Genomic DNA, 19,102 nt, shown 5'->3' on the forward strand with positions numbered 1-19,102 from the left:
GGTCATATTCATCAGGCTCAAACAAGCAGTTAATGTTTGTCCAGTTAAAACAATCTGGTGAATCTTAGAAACACTTGTACGCGCAAACCTCATTAAAAAGAACAAGTAGCACAGCGTAAGAACAGCAAAATGTTCTTTCATGGGGCTCAGCATATCAAAATGAAAAGGGAAAGTTACAAGATTATGAAAAAGCCAAAGAAAACAAGTGAGTTCAAAGATGCTTTTTGAAAATGATCGATTTGGCTTTTCTGAAACTCTGTGTGGGGCATTGACTGTGTATAAAGATGGACATAGACTCAAGTAAAGCCAGTGTGGAAGTGCCTTAAACCTGCATTCTATCTGATGACTATCGGGGGCGACTCCATTGGTTGCAAAAGAAGTCCGATTGTATTAAAGACTATGGGAAAACAGCCCAAATTCTCACTCGATTTATTACGTCAGTAAACATTTTCCTAATGAGTTTATGAGCTCAATCACTAGTTTCACATCCTCTTCAATACAATATGATGTTCATTTTTTAAATTACGTTTCCATTTAGAGGAAAATAGATGATAAAGCAGGATGTGCATTAGGGCGGGGCTACCGTGCGACCGACAGACTGTACAACACACAGCAGGTCAGATCCACCCCTCACCCCCGCTCAGCTCCACCTTCTCATCCAAATATGTTTTTTCTGGTGAACCAAGATGGCGACGGCCAAATCACAAACTCAAGGCTTCAAAACGGCCGTTCACAAACCAGTGGGTGACGTCACAGTGGGTTGTCACTCGGTGTGGAGCTGGTCCAAACTCGGGGAAAAGACAACAAACTAATTATCTTCCTGTGTTGCTAATGCTAATATACTGGCAACAAATGTGTTGATCATTGTTCCAGGAAGTTTAATCAACCTCAAAGCTGATACCTACATGTGATCACCGGGATCCGCAGCAGTTCACTCTGAGCATTAAGCCACTCCGACAGATGGCAGATTTAGCATCTGATAGCGGCTGCTATAAGAGCACTGGTTTTATGGATATTTCTGGAAGAAAATATTTCCAAAAAGGCAATCTGACCAAAAGTAGTGAGTTCACTGTACATGTACTTGACCACACCTTGGCAGTGTTGTCCATTTTAAACCAGAGCCAACTAATGTTAGCTGTTAGGAAAACAGCTTCATAGTGGCATGCTGTCACCGGCCAGCTGCCTGCCTGTCATTCTGTGTGTGTGTGTGTGTTTGTGTGTCTGTGTGCATATGTGCGTGTCACCTGGGGCTGGCCTCCTGTTGTGAGAGCAGCGGTGCGACAAAAGAACAATGATTAATTTCACTCCAAGTAACCTGTCTCGCTGATGTGCCTCTACCAAGCCGTGTGTGTGTGTGTGTCAGCTGTAGACTGTGTAGTCAGCAGGTGTGCTGTGATACTTTGGATGCCCTCCACTCAGGGTCAGACACACACACACACACTCACGTACACATTCACTGAGATGACTTCCTTATAAATCCTGCCCCACTAACTTGCCTTGACACAGCTCAGTCTCTCTCTCTCTCTCTCTCTCTCTCTCTCTCTCTCTCTCTCTCTCTCTCTCTCTCTCACACACATATTATCTCTTCTCAGACATGATTGGTTGCATACATAATATTTACTTACACCTTTTTTACCAACTGTTAGTTTTAAATTGAAAATCATCTTGGAAACAGAATCCCGCTGTCAGAGTTATTAGCACCGTGTGTGTGTGTGTGTGTGTGCGCGTGCGTGTGCGTGTGTGTAAATGTGTGCACAGACCCTTCTCAACAGATGAGACCAAAATCAATTTCATTAGGGATCATGAATACAATGAGGAGCTGTTAACACACACTCTTCCACACACACTTCTGTAGATTTCATTAAGGAAATGCCTTTTTCCCTCCCTCTGTTCCCTCCATCATCAAAGAGCTACTTGAACATTGAGGACACCGGTTCATTACTCGCCCTCACCGGACATTTGTAACATTGGCTTCAGTGAGAAATGCTAACAAGGTTAACAAGCTGCTCCGATCTTCCCCTCTTCTTCCTCTCCGCATCCTTCCCTCCTTCTCTTTTCTCTTCCCTCCCTTTGTCCGGCCATGTAATTAACTAGATGTTTAACAGCTGAGGTTGGACAGGGCACTGCTGTGTCTAGACACACATGCACTTGCAGACACACACACACACACAGTGGCAGAAAGAGGTCTGTGTCTCTGAGGGAGGAGAAGGGACAAGGGGAAGTGTTGAGGCAGAGAAAGGAGGAAAGACGGACGGAAAGAAGGAATAGACAAATGGAAAGAAAGGCGAGGAAAACAGGATGGAGAAGGGATATGAGGGATAAAATGAAGTGAGGAAGTAAATGAGGAGATGGCCAGAAAGAAGGAAGAGGGAAACAGAGGAACAATAATGAAAGAAAGGAAGGAATGAAAAAGAAGACGGTTCAAATGAAGGAATAACTTGGAAAAAAAAACACAAGTGAAAAATTGGGTGATGAAACAAAAAATCGATGCAGCATTCCATGAATACACACTGGAAGGAAGCACAGAAGAAAAGAAGTGAAGAAACAAAGGAAGTCAAAGCAAGTAAGAAAGTTTTAAAAAAGGACAGATGTTTCAGAGAAGTGGGAAGAAGGAAAAATTGTGTTCTCCCACCTGACCCTAAGGTGTGACTGGCGTTTGAACCGTGTCTGGTGTTAATCACTGCAGCACTCCAGCTAAACCTCATTACTCTGCTTTGTTCACTTTTATTAGCGCGTCCTCCTCTACACTCTCCCGACACACTTGCTTGCACACACACTACGCGTCCCCCTCTCTATTGCACTACACCCCCACCTTCATCCAGCCACATCTGTCTCCACCACTGTCGTCATCAACATCATCGTCATCAACTTTGGTCTTCATCCTGAGCCCACTTACGCTTATTCTTGCATCTCCCTTTGTGATATGAAACAATCCCACATTTAGCATGCTAGCTTGTGCAATTAGCTTATTCACACAATGTCTCTCCAAAAACGCCTGGAGCCTTGTCGCAGTTTTAAATAACAGCTGGTTTAAGATGTAGGATGTCCCGATATTTACTCTGATTATTTCTTTTTTTTTTTTTCTTTTTTTTTTGTCATCACCAACCCATTCAGGTGTAAAGTCTAATCCATCAGGACAATTCATAATATCAGCTGATGTTTTATTGCCACATCAGAATCAGAATCAGAATCAGAATCAGTTTTATTGCCAAGTATGTTTTCACATACGAGGAATTTTTTCTGGTGATTGGTGCAATTGAGGATCAGGGGGATCAGCAACAGTGGGGCTCTCTAGCCTTGTTGATGAGGCTAATAGCAGATGGGAAGAAGCTATTTTTGTGGCGAGAGGTTTTGGTCCTGAAGGACCGCAGCCTCCTGCCAGAGGGGAGTGACTCAAAGAGTTTGTGTCCAGGGTGGGAGGAGTCAGCTACAATCTTCCCTGCACGCCTCAAAGTCCTTGAGGCGTACAGGTCTTGGAGGGATGGAAGATTGCAGCCAATCACCTTTTCCGCAGAGTGGATGATACGCTGCAGTCTGTTATTGTCCCTCTCCGTGGCAGCAGCGTACCAGATGGTGATGGAGGAGGTGAGGATGGACTCAATGATGGAGGTGTAGAAGTTCACCATCATAGTCCTTGGCAGGTTGAACTTCTTCAACTGCCTCAGGAAATACATCCTCTGCTGAGCTTTTTTTGAGATCTTCTGTGATGGTGGTACCCAAGAAGTGGAAATGCTCCACATGACGTTAAATGTTCACCTGTAGCACTGTTGGGTCCTCTTGGGTGTTCACTTCATGTGGAGATCAGGCAGCATGCAGCTTTGCCATTGGGATCACCATTACAACCAAGTAACTTGCAGCAGAACCTTTTTTATCGAACTCTTACAGTATATGTATTCAGCATCTAGTTGAAAAGTAACAAAACACCTGTGCTTTCCCACTCCTGAGACTGTCCTCACAAGGAAAATGCAACACTATTTGTTCAAAAGCCATAAAGCGGTGATTAGAAAGACCTTTAAGTGGCTTCTTCGTAGCAACTGTGGAAGCAACCAGACGTTATACAACGCAAAGCCTGGTAGGGAGTGGGTCAAGACTGTCTTTAACTCATGAACACAATCTTTCCCTAACTTTAACTGATTATAGAGATGGCAGTTTAGACCATGGTCATATGGGGCACATTGACTCCTAATGGTTTTGGAAGGTACTGACATGATCATGGTGAAAGGGATGCCTGATCAGATCACTCATATGGGCTGTTTTTGACAGTGTGTTGTGTCTGGAAGACTTGTTGGCACATCTGTTTGTATAAGCCTAAGTGCGAGTGTGTGAACCTACATATGCATTTCTGTGTACACCTGTGGACCTGAGCGCATGTGTAAGGGTTACAGTGTCCTTGGTAATATCAGCGTTGGTTCGGTAATGAGCCTAATCCCAGGAGGATAGAGGAGACGGAGAGGTCTGAGGGGGGAGGGGGCACGCAGGATGGTAAAGAAGACTCCAAAGTCAGAGCATGGGTGGGAAACTCATTAGGAAAAGTCACCTTTAACTTCCATCCTTATCCTAACTTTCCCCACAGTGTCGTCTCTGTATGGCTGCGTTACTTAAAGTGGACTTCAGAGAGAAACCGTCCTTCATCTGAAAGGTTGAAGACATGATACAAGTCTCATTTCATTTCACTGTTCTTAAGCCAGACACACAACCTGTTCCTGCTTCCTCCGTGTACATCACCCTGGAAGAGAACATTAGCTGAATGCCTGGAATATTAATGGAGAATTCAGTAATCATACACACTGCAGTGTCCCTGCTTTAAAGGCTGAGCTGATGTGTCATTTAAGCCCGGATATATTCCAAATAAACATTGTGTTTTGAAACTAATTGATTGGTGAATAATTTGAATGCAAATAGCAGCAATTACTGTTCAGCGCACTCATCAGAGAGTGGAGCTGCTGAGCAAGATAAAAATACATGTGATCGTCAAGCTCCAAAGAGGAAAACTAATCATTAAAAAAGCAGTCTCCTTTAATGACTCATAAGCTTTCGGGAACATCAAAGTGGGAACCTTTATGAGGTTTGTTTTGGTCTAATAATCATCCTGGAGGCAGTTAGAAAAGCACATTTAAGCACCTTTTAAAACAGGTTGACACCGTTTTTGGACCAGAGTCTCTTTTATCTCATGGCCTGGGCTCCTCGCTAATCAGTTCCAGAAAGTGAGAAACTGGACAAATGGAAGTATAAAAAAGATCCAGATGCCCCACTGTCTCTCTTTTTTTTTTTTTTTTTTACACTTTTATGGCTTTAAATTTAGTGACCACAGACTACACACAGAGAAAATGTGTACGAGGTAAACAGATGACATCCATTTCAAACTCATTTCAAGCCATGCTTAAATTAGGCTATACAAACAATTCAAAGTTTTCCACTAGATGTGATCGCACAGTCTGCATCATCTCTGAGTGAAGTCTAAGAAAAGTAAGTGAAAAAAGTAGATTATCAGAGGTTTAGTCAAAGTTTCTCCCCCTTAAGTGCTGCCGCTACCTCAGTGTGTGTTTGCACTTGGTAACTTCCAGAGTGCAGAGGTCGCAGAAGGAGAGCAGAAACCTGCAGGCTAGTAGAGTAGAAGAGAGTCTACAGTCACCTGCTGCAGTCTGCAGTGCCCCCTCTGTGCCAGCTGACCTGAATCCCACTCCAACTGCCCTCTGCCCCGAGCTGTAGGGCAGAGCACGCTCCCTGCTCCCGTTTCCCCTCTCGCGCCACCACAGTCCTTCACTCATCACAAGTGACATGGCAGCCTAGGGCATGTAGCAGTTTTAGAGTGGTCAAATAAAGTGTGTCTTTTGTTTGTTTGTTAGTTTTTTGTGTTTTTCTTGTGTGTGAGTGTGAACTGTTGTCGACAGAGGTAGAGAGATAGAAGTCATCTGAGCCAAAAGCACAAGTGGACGAAAGGTCAATTCATGTCAAAAGATTCAATGTGTGTTTCTTTGTGTGTCTGCATGTGTACGTCGTCATGCAGTAGCAACATAAGCGACTGCCAAAACAATTACGTTTTGTCAATAACAACTGGGATACACTTCTTTCACACTCACAGACACACATGGCACAAATTAGTACAACATCATATGTTAGCAGCATCAGATTCCAACAAAGCCCGCTCCTCTTTGTTCTATTTCTGCTGTAAACATCCTCACACTTTAGCGTTTAGTGTAAAATCCCTGTGTTTCATACTCTGTGTCCCATTGAGCAACTCCTCAAAGCTGATTTGTCAAAGCACTTGACTTTTAACCAAAGCCGTTTCCTCCTCTTAAGCAACAAAAGCACATACAGTGATGACAGCCTGTCTGTTAGTGAAGCTTCTGTTCAGAAAAAGATTAAGGGAGCTCTGGAAGTGATTTGGCAGATAATAACCACAGAGACTGTTGAGACTATAATGAGAAAAAAAGGAGAGATGACAGAGTGAGTCTAGGCGACAGAAAGTTTTAGAAGACAAAACTGCTGTCAGGTGATGGATGAGCAGATAGAGGTCGGGAAATTAGAAAAGAGAAAGATCCAGACAAAAAAGTACAGAGGGAAGGGAAAAATGTATTCGCTGGTAAAGGAGGAGTGACCCTCATGACTCTGTCATTTGGTCAGTAGACTTAACACTGGCAAGCACCAACAGAAGAACCATCATTTAGCTGTGTAGTATACTTACACCTACAGTGTGGCTGGTACGATTTTGAGTTTCAGCATAAATTGAGAACCAAATGAAAGCGCTGAAAATGTAATCTGCCCTTTAAATAGCTGTTTTTCAGCTGACAGCAACATTTTGAGTAAACTTTTGAAGTGTTGCATCAAATGAAATGGGAATTGGATGTGTTCACATGAGGTGAAAGCGAATACATAATTTTTCTGAACATACGGAAGCTGCTGTATATTAGAAAAGACTCCCACAAGAAAAACAGAATGAGTCTTACAAGAATTGATAGTATTCAGTGGCCATGTGCCTTTCCTCAGGTGGAGACATGAGGGGTGAGGTCATACATTACAAAACAAAAGGTTAAGTGCTATTTTAACATACCAGCATTAAATCCCCCTTTACGTTCATGGAAATTGCCACTGGGTCAAACATGGCAAAAAATGTGAAAATCCATTTCTGATTTTATTGTTCTTTTCACTATATACTGTTTAGACTGTCTGCACTAACTTTACCAGGACAAATGGGAGCAGATCAAAACGTACATTCTACAATCACAGATATCAGACAGAATGAGGAATAAAGGCCTGTTACTTTATGCAGTCATTGAAAACTGCTGTGGATTGGCTGTAAACGCCCCCTGATGATGTAATAGAAACTTTTGGGACTACTTTGAAAGAGCAGGGGCCAGCGATAAAAGTCCAACACTCGGCTGGCTGACCGGCAACTTCAGCACTCACTCAGTCATGGACATTGGCAGATGTCATGTGAAGTCATGCTGAGTTTGTTTGTGCTGAAACTGATTGAATGTCCATGCTCGGTTTAGTTAAAGCATCTAGTACTGACAGTCCATGGCTTTGTGCTATAATGTGTTTTCTGAATATGCATGACGATGGCAGCCTTGTGGGTGGCGTAGGCCTTTTATTATCAAGACTGTCATGCACATGAAGTTCTAAAAATATCATCAGATATCATCATGTATATGTATATATAATCTCAATTTTTTTTTTCTTTTGTTTATTATCTGCCCATATTGCCTAGCTGGCTAGCCCTGATAGGAGCCGGCCAATGATTTACAGGCGGTTCACCCATATTGTAAAAACACATCTTCTCACTTACCTCTAGTGGTATTGAGCCATGCAGGTAATATTGGTTTTATTTGGCCAGGTTTTGAGATATATGAGAGACATGAGATTTCTCCTTCCACTCTAATACAATGGAAATTAATTGAATTGTCGTTTGTGGTATATTGCAAATAGCATATCTTTCAAGGTACAAAGTCCTTGTTTCTCTATAGATAATCTACACATCACATGAACTGTTTTCATTTCTTCTGAAGAAAGTAGTTCCTGTGCTAACTGTTCAAAGTGTTTTCACTGGATTACCCTGAATAATCAGGGGAGCAACCACTGCAAGAGTCGAGTACAATTTATTTTTCTTTTGTTGTTAATACTATTTTTAACCAATAACCATTCTCCTCTGTCTTCTTCCAGATTCTCGTGAACTCCATTACCCAGCCTGCCTTGCTGTATGAGAATGTAGCGGTGAGCGATGGGAGCCCCATCCTTAGAGATCTTCTCTTCAGCCCGGATCATCAGAACTTATACGCCCTCACTGATAAACAGGTATGAGAGGCACACACGAACACTCACAATACAATGATCCATCCATGCAAAGTTAGCAGAGTAGCCCGTAATGCATCCTACAGCTGCCATTGACAACCAAGCGGATATGATATATTAATATCTATAGTCATATATCTGTCTGGTGACTGTGGATACATCTAGTGATAAGTAGCGTGTTGCATTCCGTGTGTGTTTTGAGGCATATATATGTTTGCAACAATATGCACACACTGCTTCCACACTCAGATCCTCACTACTGAAAACAGATAAAGAGCGGGTTAGAAAGGGAGAGCAGAAGAAAAAAGAAAATGAAGACAGAGGAATAGCACCATAAACACTTGATGAGGAAAGATGTATTAAAATTATACGCTGGGGGGTGCGAGTGCAATCAAGCTAATTATAAACATATAGTGCATGTATACATTTGCAAATTAAGCAGTATTAAATGTGCATGCACACACACACACACACACACACACACATACACGTGTGTGCAGAGTCTAGTGCTGAGTGCTAATTAATATCATTAATATTAAATGTATCATATATAGGATGAAGCCCCATATCCCCCTCCACCAGGGATAGCTACAGTATACATACAACCACTGCATGTTAATTGGAGTGTGAACTATTTAGTCCTTTAAAGTATGACAGCTTAAGTTTTTTGAATCAAGCTCTGCAAGAAAAAACAAACACATTTTCAAGGTTTAACTAATAGTGGCTGTGTTCAGTTTGAAGGCCTGGTCGCATCAGCATTTAAAGCATTTAAAGACAACATTGTACAGAATAAATGAAACAAAGCTCAATGAGCTGTCGTGACGATCTCTAGCATGTACCAAGTTGGCTAGACTGTTAACAGTTAGCTCGGTAGCTCCCATGTAGCCCAGCAAATAGTCACCAAACCTGTGTTTATGTCAAAGTTTCGCAAAGATACACAAATTAATTTCACTGTGGTGCTTTCTGTGTGATGAGGCTTTAATTTACAGTTCACAAGGTAAATATTGCTGCTGTCATATAGTTTGGAAAATATATTTTATAATGGGCTCCTATTATATTTACACATTTACAGGATTATACCATAAAGAACTTGTTTCAGGACAATCTTCAGTAATAGTTTTCAGCCCAGCCACCTTCATGAAATCATTAACAGACAACAAAGAGTACAAGAGTTTCATCATGAAAACAAGTGCATTTAAAGAACATCATCACCGTCAAGTTTTTAAATCACTGATGCTCAGTATTGTGTGATATGTTTTAAATCTTTTAGTGCTTTTGTCTCATTGATTCTCATTTCCCATGCAAACTCATCTGCAGAGTAAAAGGCAGAAATCCTGCAGTCCTGGCATCTAAGTGTTGTTATCTTGACCTGTCTTCATTCATGAGAATTTGATACTACAGTTTGTCAGAGTTCGGCTCAGCTGCTCCTCCACAGTCTCTCTTCTCCTTCCTTTACCTGCACGACTCTTATCTCTGAACGGTTAATGACCGCAATGTGATAACCTTCAATGAGACTCCCCACTACGTAGACAGTAACTGCCATGAGAGTGCTGTGTAATTTACCAGCGATTAGACATAATTGACTTCCATGTGTCTGAATGAGGCCAAAGAGGAAGTAGAGTGTAATTGATACAAATGGACGTCATCTGTGTTGATTTGACTGCGGAAATAAGGCCCTTCGATCACTGATAGTAGTCCAGGAAGCTGAAATGTATTGTACAGGCAGATACATAAATATATATTCTATCAGAGTGGAGCCCACACACACAAACACATACACACTGATTTAGGACACACACACACACACACACACTGAAACAAAATCTAAGATTGAATCCTCATAATCATTAACATTTACTACCAAATTAGAAGCAGTAGAATATGTGCAGTTTCCGATATTCATTTTACTGCAAATAGTAGGATAAAGCTGAGCTTCCGGACCTGACAGCAATACTAGATCAGCATTATTACAAAGTGTAACTGCAAGGTCAAGTCTCAGCTGAACCAGAGAAGGTGAGAGTGTCTGAAAGAGAAAACTAGAAAAAAACAAGTAAATTATATACTGTACATTTACAAAAGAATTGTGAGCTGCCAACAGAGACTCAAGCAATGCTATCAATTAGAAAGATAATAGCGTACCATCATTGGGCCTGTATCCAATAAGTATCTCTGATTTTAGCCAGCAGTGCTCAGCAGCTGCTCAGCAGGATGAAGAAAGCTGCACAGAAGGTGCATGCTGGGAGTGTTTGCAGATTTTCTCCTTTTATTCCTGTCATCTGCATTAAAGATGACTGCTATTGCCACCAGAAAGTCCTTTTCAATTATTAAAGCCAGTGTTTTATTTTTGATGAGCGCTGATATGTCCACGACATGTCTGTGCATGTTAGTGCAGTGACGACGGGAGGTCATCTGACAGGGAGACGCTTGTTAGAAACCACAATGCTTCTCTTCTCTGGATCAAGAATCCAGTTGATACAGTTTGATGTTTTTTTCTTTTCTTTTCTTTTCTTCTCTTTTCTATTCTTTTCTTGTCTTTAGGGGGTAGTCAGACATTTTGCGAAGCATCCTTATTCACTTTCTTGCACAGAGTTAGATATGAAGATTGATACCACTCTCATACCAAATATCAAGCTAGAGCCAGCAGGTGATTAGCCTAGCTTAGCATAAAGAATGAAAGCAGGGGGGAAACAGCCAGCCTAAATAACTCTGCAGTAACTCAGTACATTTACATTTTAATAAATACTGTTATATTTAGTTTCTTTAATACATAGAGTAACAGAAAAACAATAGGTTGTAGTTCTACAGGGAGTTAATGTGATGGCAGTTTTAGGTTTAAAGCTGCCATAAAGCTTTGTTTTCAACAAGACTCCAGGACATGTTAGCTAGAGACTTTAGAGCTGCTGACAGGAAGATTTAATGCTATGCTAACTGCTTGTTGGTGGCTTCATATTTAGTGTACGGATGTGAGAGTGTTATCAATCTTCTCAATCAATTCTCGGCAAGAAAGCATAAGCAAAATTCCCAAAACGTCTTAACTATTAACTGTTCTTTCAAAAGTTTCCAATAGGATTCAAGTCTTTAAATTTATACAGTGGCTTCCCCTGTGCGAGATAACTTTGGCTCAGACGTGGGCTGCGATGGCAATTTTTGTTTAAAGCGAAAATCTGAGTCACTATTTGACATAGTAGACAAGACAGAGTGACCATCTCTTTGAACAGCAGAGATAATGACCTTTCACTTCAACACTGACCAAATTCACAGTCCAGTCAGAAAATGAAACACAATATAAGAGATAGAGGGAGAGAGAACGGTGGTGGGAGTTGAGAAGGTGGGAAAATGTAATTGGTTTGCAGGATATGCTCTGTTCCTTTCTCTGACTCTTCCTGCCTCATCTTTTCAATATTCTTAGGGGTCCTCACTTTCAGATGGAGCGAGTTTGTGGAATAAGTGCTCTCCCAGTAGTGGCTTCAGACAGCATAGAATAGAATAAGGATCTTCCCTCTGCTGCTGAATGTGAACTTGTGTTCCAGACAGTACAGGACCAGAGGGTGTGCAGAGAGCCTCCCCAGCCTGCTGATGAGGAACGTTTTCCTAGCCAGAGGCTGTCTGGACTCTAGATAATGTATTGTGGTTTAAGGTCGCTGGCTAAGCCCAGGGGTGTATAAACTTCCGCTTTTTTCAAGCCAAAAAGAGTATCCAAAACAAAAACTGTAGCTGTTTCCTCTGCTCTGTGGACAGAGGTTTAGTTACATTCGAGGATCCAATCTAATGAAAAAAAACAAGGGATGATAAATTGCCCAACAGCCATAGCAGAGGGTTTAACAATGTTTGATCAGTTGTCTTGAGACAGCAGGAGTTTCGAGCTATGGAGAGCGTGAATTTTCACTATGGCTGCCAGAGGATGTGGATAGTGAAAGAAGATCCTACAATAGGGAGGGTGCTGCAATTGCACAGGCAGAGCAAGGGTTCCCATTAGCAAAGTGTGGCACTTAACCTTGCAGCTACAAACATATTAAGGTTTAGACATTTAGGTATTAAGGTTAGGTTTACTTTCTCTATGTTCTAACTCCTTTGAAGGAATGGTGCTAACTTTGGTGTGAAAACGTTTGTCATGAATTCCCATTTGAATGTTAAAATGGGTAGGTAAGTTTGTCTTCAGTCTTTTTTACAGATGCGTGTGACGAACATTAACATTTTAATAGGTTTAAATTAAATTCAGTCAAACTTAATGCTGAATTTTCCATTGCTCATGCTAGTCGGGTAAAGATTAGCTTGTTGCAAATGGTGATAATGTGTTTGTGGCATTGTGGTGTTCGGGGACAGCAAAAATAAACACTTGTGTCTAAATTTTTCCTGGTATTTAAAGAAGCTCTTTGTAAGTTTTGCTACTGCTACATAGCTGCGTAGCCATCCTAACTCCTGTGTACTTACCAGTCTTTGCATGTGCATCATCAAACTTCATTCATTTACTCACCAGGAGCTGTCTCAGGCAGTGCAAAGCAACCCTTTTGTTTCGCTTCTTGTCTTCTGTTGAAGTTAGCATGCTAACCAGCTAGTTCCAGCCCAGTTAGCCCATCTTATCACTTTCTGATACCAATTAACTTAGGTCTCCAGTCTGCCTTGACGAAGTATTATAACCTCTGGTCTTGTAAACGCACCTATGACTGAAGCTCTTGGTAAAACAGCTTTTAATGCTAGTTATGTAGCAATAGCAAAACTTAAAAATAGTTCTTTTAAGGCAGAATGTATTTATGCACACATGAAAAAAATTCACCGCAAACATCACAGACACAAGTAAAGTTTATGTTTTCTGTTTTATTGCAGAGAACATAGGTGGAAATGGTAAACTGTAATCTGTGATACATGGGTTTGTAGCCAAGGACTAACATAAATGATACCTCATCAAACAGGCTAGCTTTAGCTAGTTTTTGGAACCAGCCTTATGCTGTAAACAATATAATGCCAGTGTCAGATATATTAGCCAAATGTCATGTGATCTCACCCTGTTTGACAAGGTAAGGCTTGGAGGTATTTAAACTTATAGTTAACATGTTAGCAAACAGTTGCGTATCTATACTTCCAATACAGAGAGAGCGGCATTAGCATTCATTTAGAGTCATGTTTCAGGCAATAGAACAAAGTCCTCAGGGTAACATCTGGCTCTTCAGCTGCAAATTGCTCCATCACGTTAATCAGCGAGTATCTAATATTTTAAGATTGTTGTTTAGTGCTCGAAATGTTAGCATGCAGTACGGTTCTGGGCTATAAGACCAAAACATTTTAGATGAGAGCCACATTGAATTAAAAGAGCAGAGGGGGATCTCACATTTGGGTGACATGTAAAAATGTCTGCACAGTTAACAACTCTGAAAGTAAAATTTTATTAAATATAGTTTTTTTGGTTAGAAAAGGCTGTTGAAGGAGGTCATTCAGCTAACTCCTGAGCTCACAGGACCTTGGTCTTCTGGAATAAGGTCTGCAGTACAGTAAGACCCTTCTCACCATGCCACTTGAAATTCCATCATATATATATATATATATATATATATATATATATATATATATATAGACTCTATGATGAGCATTTTCAGAAGTGAGCCATGCCTTCACCCTGTTTGTCCTCTTCCTCCCCTCTTCATCCCCCATTCCTCTCTCCTTGTTGAATAATAGAAATGCCAAGTGATGAGAGCTCAAACATCAAAAAGCCCATTTCCCAGCTTGACAGAGCAATTTACCTTTTCCCATATTCACTCACACACATAATTAAAAGTGGTGGATTGGACTGCAGCGTATAGACTGCGCATCTGTATAGCAGTAGAGACTCACATGCAAGCATCCACACACACAGAGTGAAAACATAAAACTGTCCGATTCACTGTGAGAGCAGAGTTTTCGATTAGCGAACGATGGATTTATACATGGTTCTCTTTGTGTCTCTGCTAGACACACACACACACACACACACACACACACACACACACACACAGTTTCTCTAAGTCCTCTTGCTCTATGTATCTCTATGCATCTCTGTTGCTCCCCTTTAGCTTTGGTCTCTCGCTTTCTGTTCAGTGATGTCACATCATTTTTGTGCTCATAAAAACCAACAGTGACAATAAATCAATTTTGTAATGGCTGTTGTTTCCTCCTTACATGTTCAAATTGTCCCGATTTAATAAAAACAGCAGGGCAGGAGAGATTTTTCATCCTGTCATTACCCTCTGTTGTTGACGTCACTGAGACAGACATATTTCTTGTATCCTTTATGTCCCAATGTTTGACATCACCTAATTGCTTTAAAGGAAATGACTAAGTGGATTACATCTCATAATATATTGATTTCTACTGTACCTCTCTTCCTAATTACTCACTTATCTTATAATTACCTTCTGCTGCTTCTAAAGTGCAGCTATGAGGTGACGCTTTCTTTTTACCTAATTCCCATTATAATTAGTTACATTTCATTACAGACTAACAGAGCCAGAGGCCCTGTATTCAATGTTTTGGTTTGCTTTCAGGATTTGTAATTTACTTCTTCTTGTGATCTTCTGGGTGAACAGTGCAGATCTGAAGCCAAACCCCAGCCTCTGATCTTTTCCCTGCCTTAGAGTCACCACCAGATTTCCACGACTGTACTGACAGGGCAAGGTCAAGCCTGTCTGCTTGTAAAACAGCTTCGTAAGGTGACCCGCTGGCAGCCAAAGGCTTCACCCCTGCCTCCGTGAAGCTGCTCAGACAGTGGCATAATGGTCTGATGATGTACCTCCGTGTATTGATTTAGCTACAGTACAGAAATGTACTGAGCTGTACTGTACTGCACAGTGGAGAAACCCTACCCCTGGCACCACATCAGAGAGGGTTCATATTCAATTCACTCAGCATTTACTGCACTTGGAGGTCAGGGAGAAAAGACTGCCGTGTGCTTCTTTTTAAAACAGTTTCTTTGGTGTTTGTCCAACTTTGAAGTTGCTAAAAAAATGTTAGTGAAGACAGGGACAGAGAGAATAATGAGGAGAGGATAGACAAATCTAATGGTAGTGCCCTTGGCCCTGTCAGCTAATTGCAGAGTTGAGTTTTGGGATGGCATGTCTTTGCAGTTGTTGTGCGTGGGCAAGCTGAAATTTAAGCGACAGGATTGTTAAGACTGTTGCTTGAAATTACCGCTGCTGAAAATTACATTAAATACTTGACTTTTACTGACTTCGGACCTCCCAAAAAGTTTTTTGCAAAAATCAAAATGAGTGGTGGCTCCAAAGTAGATGTATACAGTGACTTTGGGTAAAAAAAAAAAAAAAAAAAAGAGCTGTGTCTGGCTTTTTCTGAGACACAGAACCTATTTCTTATGTTGACAGCAGTAGAAGAAGTGTTACAAGAAGTGATGATAGCAGTTCTTGTTTCTGTGCTCATTAACAGTCTGTGTGTCATCCATTGGATGTGTTGTGGGGTTTTCTTGTGAGGGTTTGAGACCTGGGCACAACTATACCGGGAAAAAAATGAAACAAGAAAGTGCACATCATACCAGCTCTGCACAATATCCAACTCAGGCAATTAGTGTTGAATTTCCAAAGCATTTGAGAAAAATATTTTATCCTTATTTCAAAGATATATTATACACTTTTATTATATATTATATTATATTATATATTATGTATTAGGTTAATATGGATAATAACTTGAAATAAGATTTTTTTTATTCAATCATTTTATTATTGTTATTATATTAATCATATTTTTTCAGTGCATAAATTTGGATGGGGTGATAACTTTTTTGTTAGCTTATTTACACACAAATACACACACATGCCTGCACCAAGGATGAATCAAGGCAGAGAGATGAGTGATCAGGTGATCGGAATGTGATTTGTGAGACGATGAGAGAGAGAGAGAGAGAGCGACAGAGAGCGAGAGACAAAGAGAGAGAGAGAGAGGGAGGGAGGGGTCTTAATGTGGCTGAGAGGAACAGCGTGACTTGGGTTTGCGCAAGGGACTGGGCTAAAGTTGATTTGTCAAAGAACTGAACTGAGTGACTGTGTGTGTTTGTGAGACAAAGAGAGAGAAGGTCAAGAAGTACGTGGGGTGTATTAGAATATATATATATATATATATATATATATATATATATATATATATGTGTGTGTGTGTGTGTTTGAATGATTCTGTAAGGAACCACTCCCCTTTTTATTGTCACTAATATTAAGGGTGTATGCTTATATTAAGTAATACCCAGTGTGGTTTTAAACTGTAAATCACCCACTGTAATCTTATCCTGATCTACACAATACAGGACATTAATGTTACACACAGCAAAATTCTTCCTACCCTCTGTTTGCACAGGAGTGACACAAAGGGAGAAATGACACGGTAAACATGTTAAAGAAGGTTACTGTACATGATATACGCTGTCACACGTGATTGGGTGTTAGGTTTCTGTCACAGTCCCTGGATATGAAACTGCTTAAGTTTCCTGTCGTGTTCTTATTGTTGGAATATGGCAAATACCTGCTGGTGATTACAGAGCTTATGAAAACAAGAATGTGATCACAGGATAATGATGGAGAGATTCTCTCTTCACAAAGGTCCATATGCCTCTTCTGTTTCTGCTCTCGCCGTCTGTTTCTAACATGGTTTTGTCTGTTGGGTGTTTGCCAGTGATCTATGGCCTCATTTGCTGTGTTTTTGTGTGTGTCTGGCCAAATTCAAGACAGACGGGAGCACAGGACAGACACAGAAAGGAAGAGAGGGAAGACGATTGGACAGACAAATAAATATATAAATAAAAGAAAAATTAAAAGTAGCTGAAAAGCTTGTGAGAGGTAAAAGTGTGTCTTATAAGAACCTCTTATTTGGGTGCCCAGAATTATGTCTGTTTATATGTCATATGTGTAACATCCAGCATTCATTGTTTCAGTGTGTATGTCTGTGTGTACCTGTATGCTGTGTGCACATTTGTGTATTTATGCATTTGTGTGTGTGCCCTTGTGTTCACTAAATTGTAATGTTCAGCCACATGTTAGAGTTCATACAGTTTATTAACTCACATGTGCAGACCAGCTTCATGAGCACATACTTCTCCATCAGTGTGTGTATGTCACCACAAATTGCAGATCTGTGTGCTGCTTCTCTGCTGGTAACGTGTGTTTGCATGGCTGTCTTAAAATCACGCTTGCTGGCAGAATAAGCCATCCATCAACCCACTGTGTGCTGATAGCACCTTATATCCCCCCCAATATCATACAGATGGGACAATTACAGCTGGGCCTATAGCTGCAACTAGCTGGGACCACACAAGCCCCATATGCGGAATGAAACATCAGTCGCAATTACATTTGTGTGTCTGTCTCATCCATCCTTCGCTGCATTCCTCATCTTGACACACACACACACACACACCCCCTTCTTTCCTCTCATCTGCCACGAGGCAAATTAAGAGCCTCTCTATCAGAACCCAAATGAGAGAGGCTCATTTGTAGCTGTTATTTATTTGGAACCCCCTCCCCACATCCACCCAGCATCTCCTCTGCTCACACTCTTTCCTCCACTCTGGAACCATGACAAAAAAAAAAAAAAATGAGGAACAGCATCTGAATCACACCAGAAGGATTTTTTTCTTTCTCCACAAACACTGTCCATTATTGGTTTGACGTCTAAAGCTAATGGTTAAAATGGACATTTTTTCCTCCGTGATCTCATTCTTTCCTCCACCTTTCCTCCTTATTCTCCCATCCTCCTCCCCCTCCCTCCTCCCTCCACTGTCCGTAGATGAATGTGTTTCCTTCTGCAGTGGCAAATAGGCCAGGGATGAAAATGCCATATTTAATATAAGTAGGTGATTCTCACTTACTTACTGTTTCTCGTACACACACACACAAACACACACGCTCCCTAGTCACCTCAGTAAGACAAAGAGGCTTTGGCTGAGCATCTCTCGTTTCCCATCCCATTATCTGTTTTCTAAAACTCAATAATTGAACTGTTCTATTGGAATACATCATCTGCCCCGCTATCACAAAACCCCACTGAATAAACTTCTCTCCCTGGCTATTGTGCTTGAGCATGACATGTTTTTTTTTCTTTCCCTTCTCCCTCTATCAGATAGGCTGTATTACTAGTGTGGTATTTGTCCAGGCGCAAATAATGACTACAATTTGCTGCTATTTGGTGTCCTGTAACAGGCTTGTGCCTGGTAATGGTAGCATTATAATAGTTATCAGACACAGGTTACTATTATCACGCTATGAATCCGCCATAAGATAAGAGGAGATGTACAGTCTGAGGATGAAACAGGGCGCTCTGCTGTTTGCATGAAAGCTGCCTTAGGATGTATCTTGAAATAGCATCGCATTAGGATCATACAATAACCCAACCACAAAAGGACAAAATACACAGGAGCTCATATATATTGTAAAACATGGCCAGTGTTAATAAAGTTGCTACAATATCATATTATCGGTATCATTCAGTGATGATTCAGTGTTATTTTACTATAATACACATCCATCACTCTTGGTTTTAAGCCCCCTTACCTGTATTAGAAAGGCGCTGCTAATATGGCAGAGCTTCATGACCGGTGAAGGGTTTTAGCTGCTTCGCTGTTTGTTCATTGACAGTACAAAGAGTTTCCAGCTGTGTTAGCAGCCCTGTAAGGCAGCACGTAAGCAGGGCTGTGCTTTGAGCAAATAATAATGTCAGCATGCTAACATGCTCACAGTGATAATGCTAGCATGCTGATGTTACATTACCATGTTTACCATTTTAGTGAAGCCTGTGAGCATGCTAACGTGCGCTAAGATGGGGCTGATGGGGGTGTCGTCACTGT

At 41.0% G+C, this 19,102-nt stretch overlaps 1 protein-coding gene across 3 annotated transcripts in view; it reads left to right on the forward strand.

Moving 5' to 3' along the window:
- Nucleotides 1–19,102, forward strand: part of LOC139620197 (plexin-A1-like) — a 295,422-nt gene that overhangs the window by 146,284 nt on the left and 130,036 nt on the right. For all 3 annotated transcript variants that reach the window (XR_011690764.1, XR_011690765.1, XM_071475509.1), the window contains exon 5: nucleotides 8,161–8,292. Coding sequence is in view for 1 of the 3 variants with exons in the window: in XM_071475509.1 (XP_071331610.1) it covers nucleotides 8,161–8,292 (132 nt within the window). In the remaining 2 variants the exon portion in view is untranslated. The remainder of the gene's footprint in view (nucleotides 1–8,160; nucleotides 8,293–19,102) is intronic.

The sequence above is a fragment of the Trachinotus anak genome, unplaced genomic scaffold (assembly GCF_046630095.1).
Source record: "Trachinotus anak isolate AG129_WGS33_773 ecotype Australia unplaced genomic scaffold, CSIRO_AGI_Tana_v1 ptg000004l, whole genome shotgun sequence".
Classification (NCBI taxonomy): domain Eukaryota; kingdom Metazoa; phylum Chordata; class Actinopteri; order Carangiformes; family Carangidae; genus Trachinotus; species Trachinotus anak.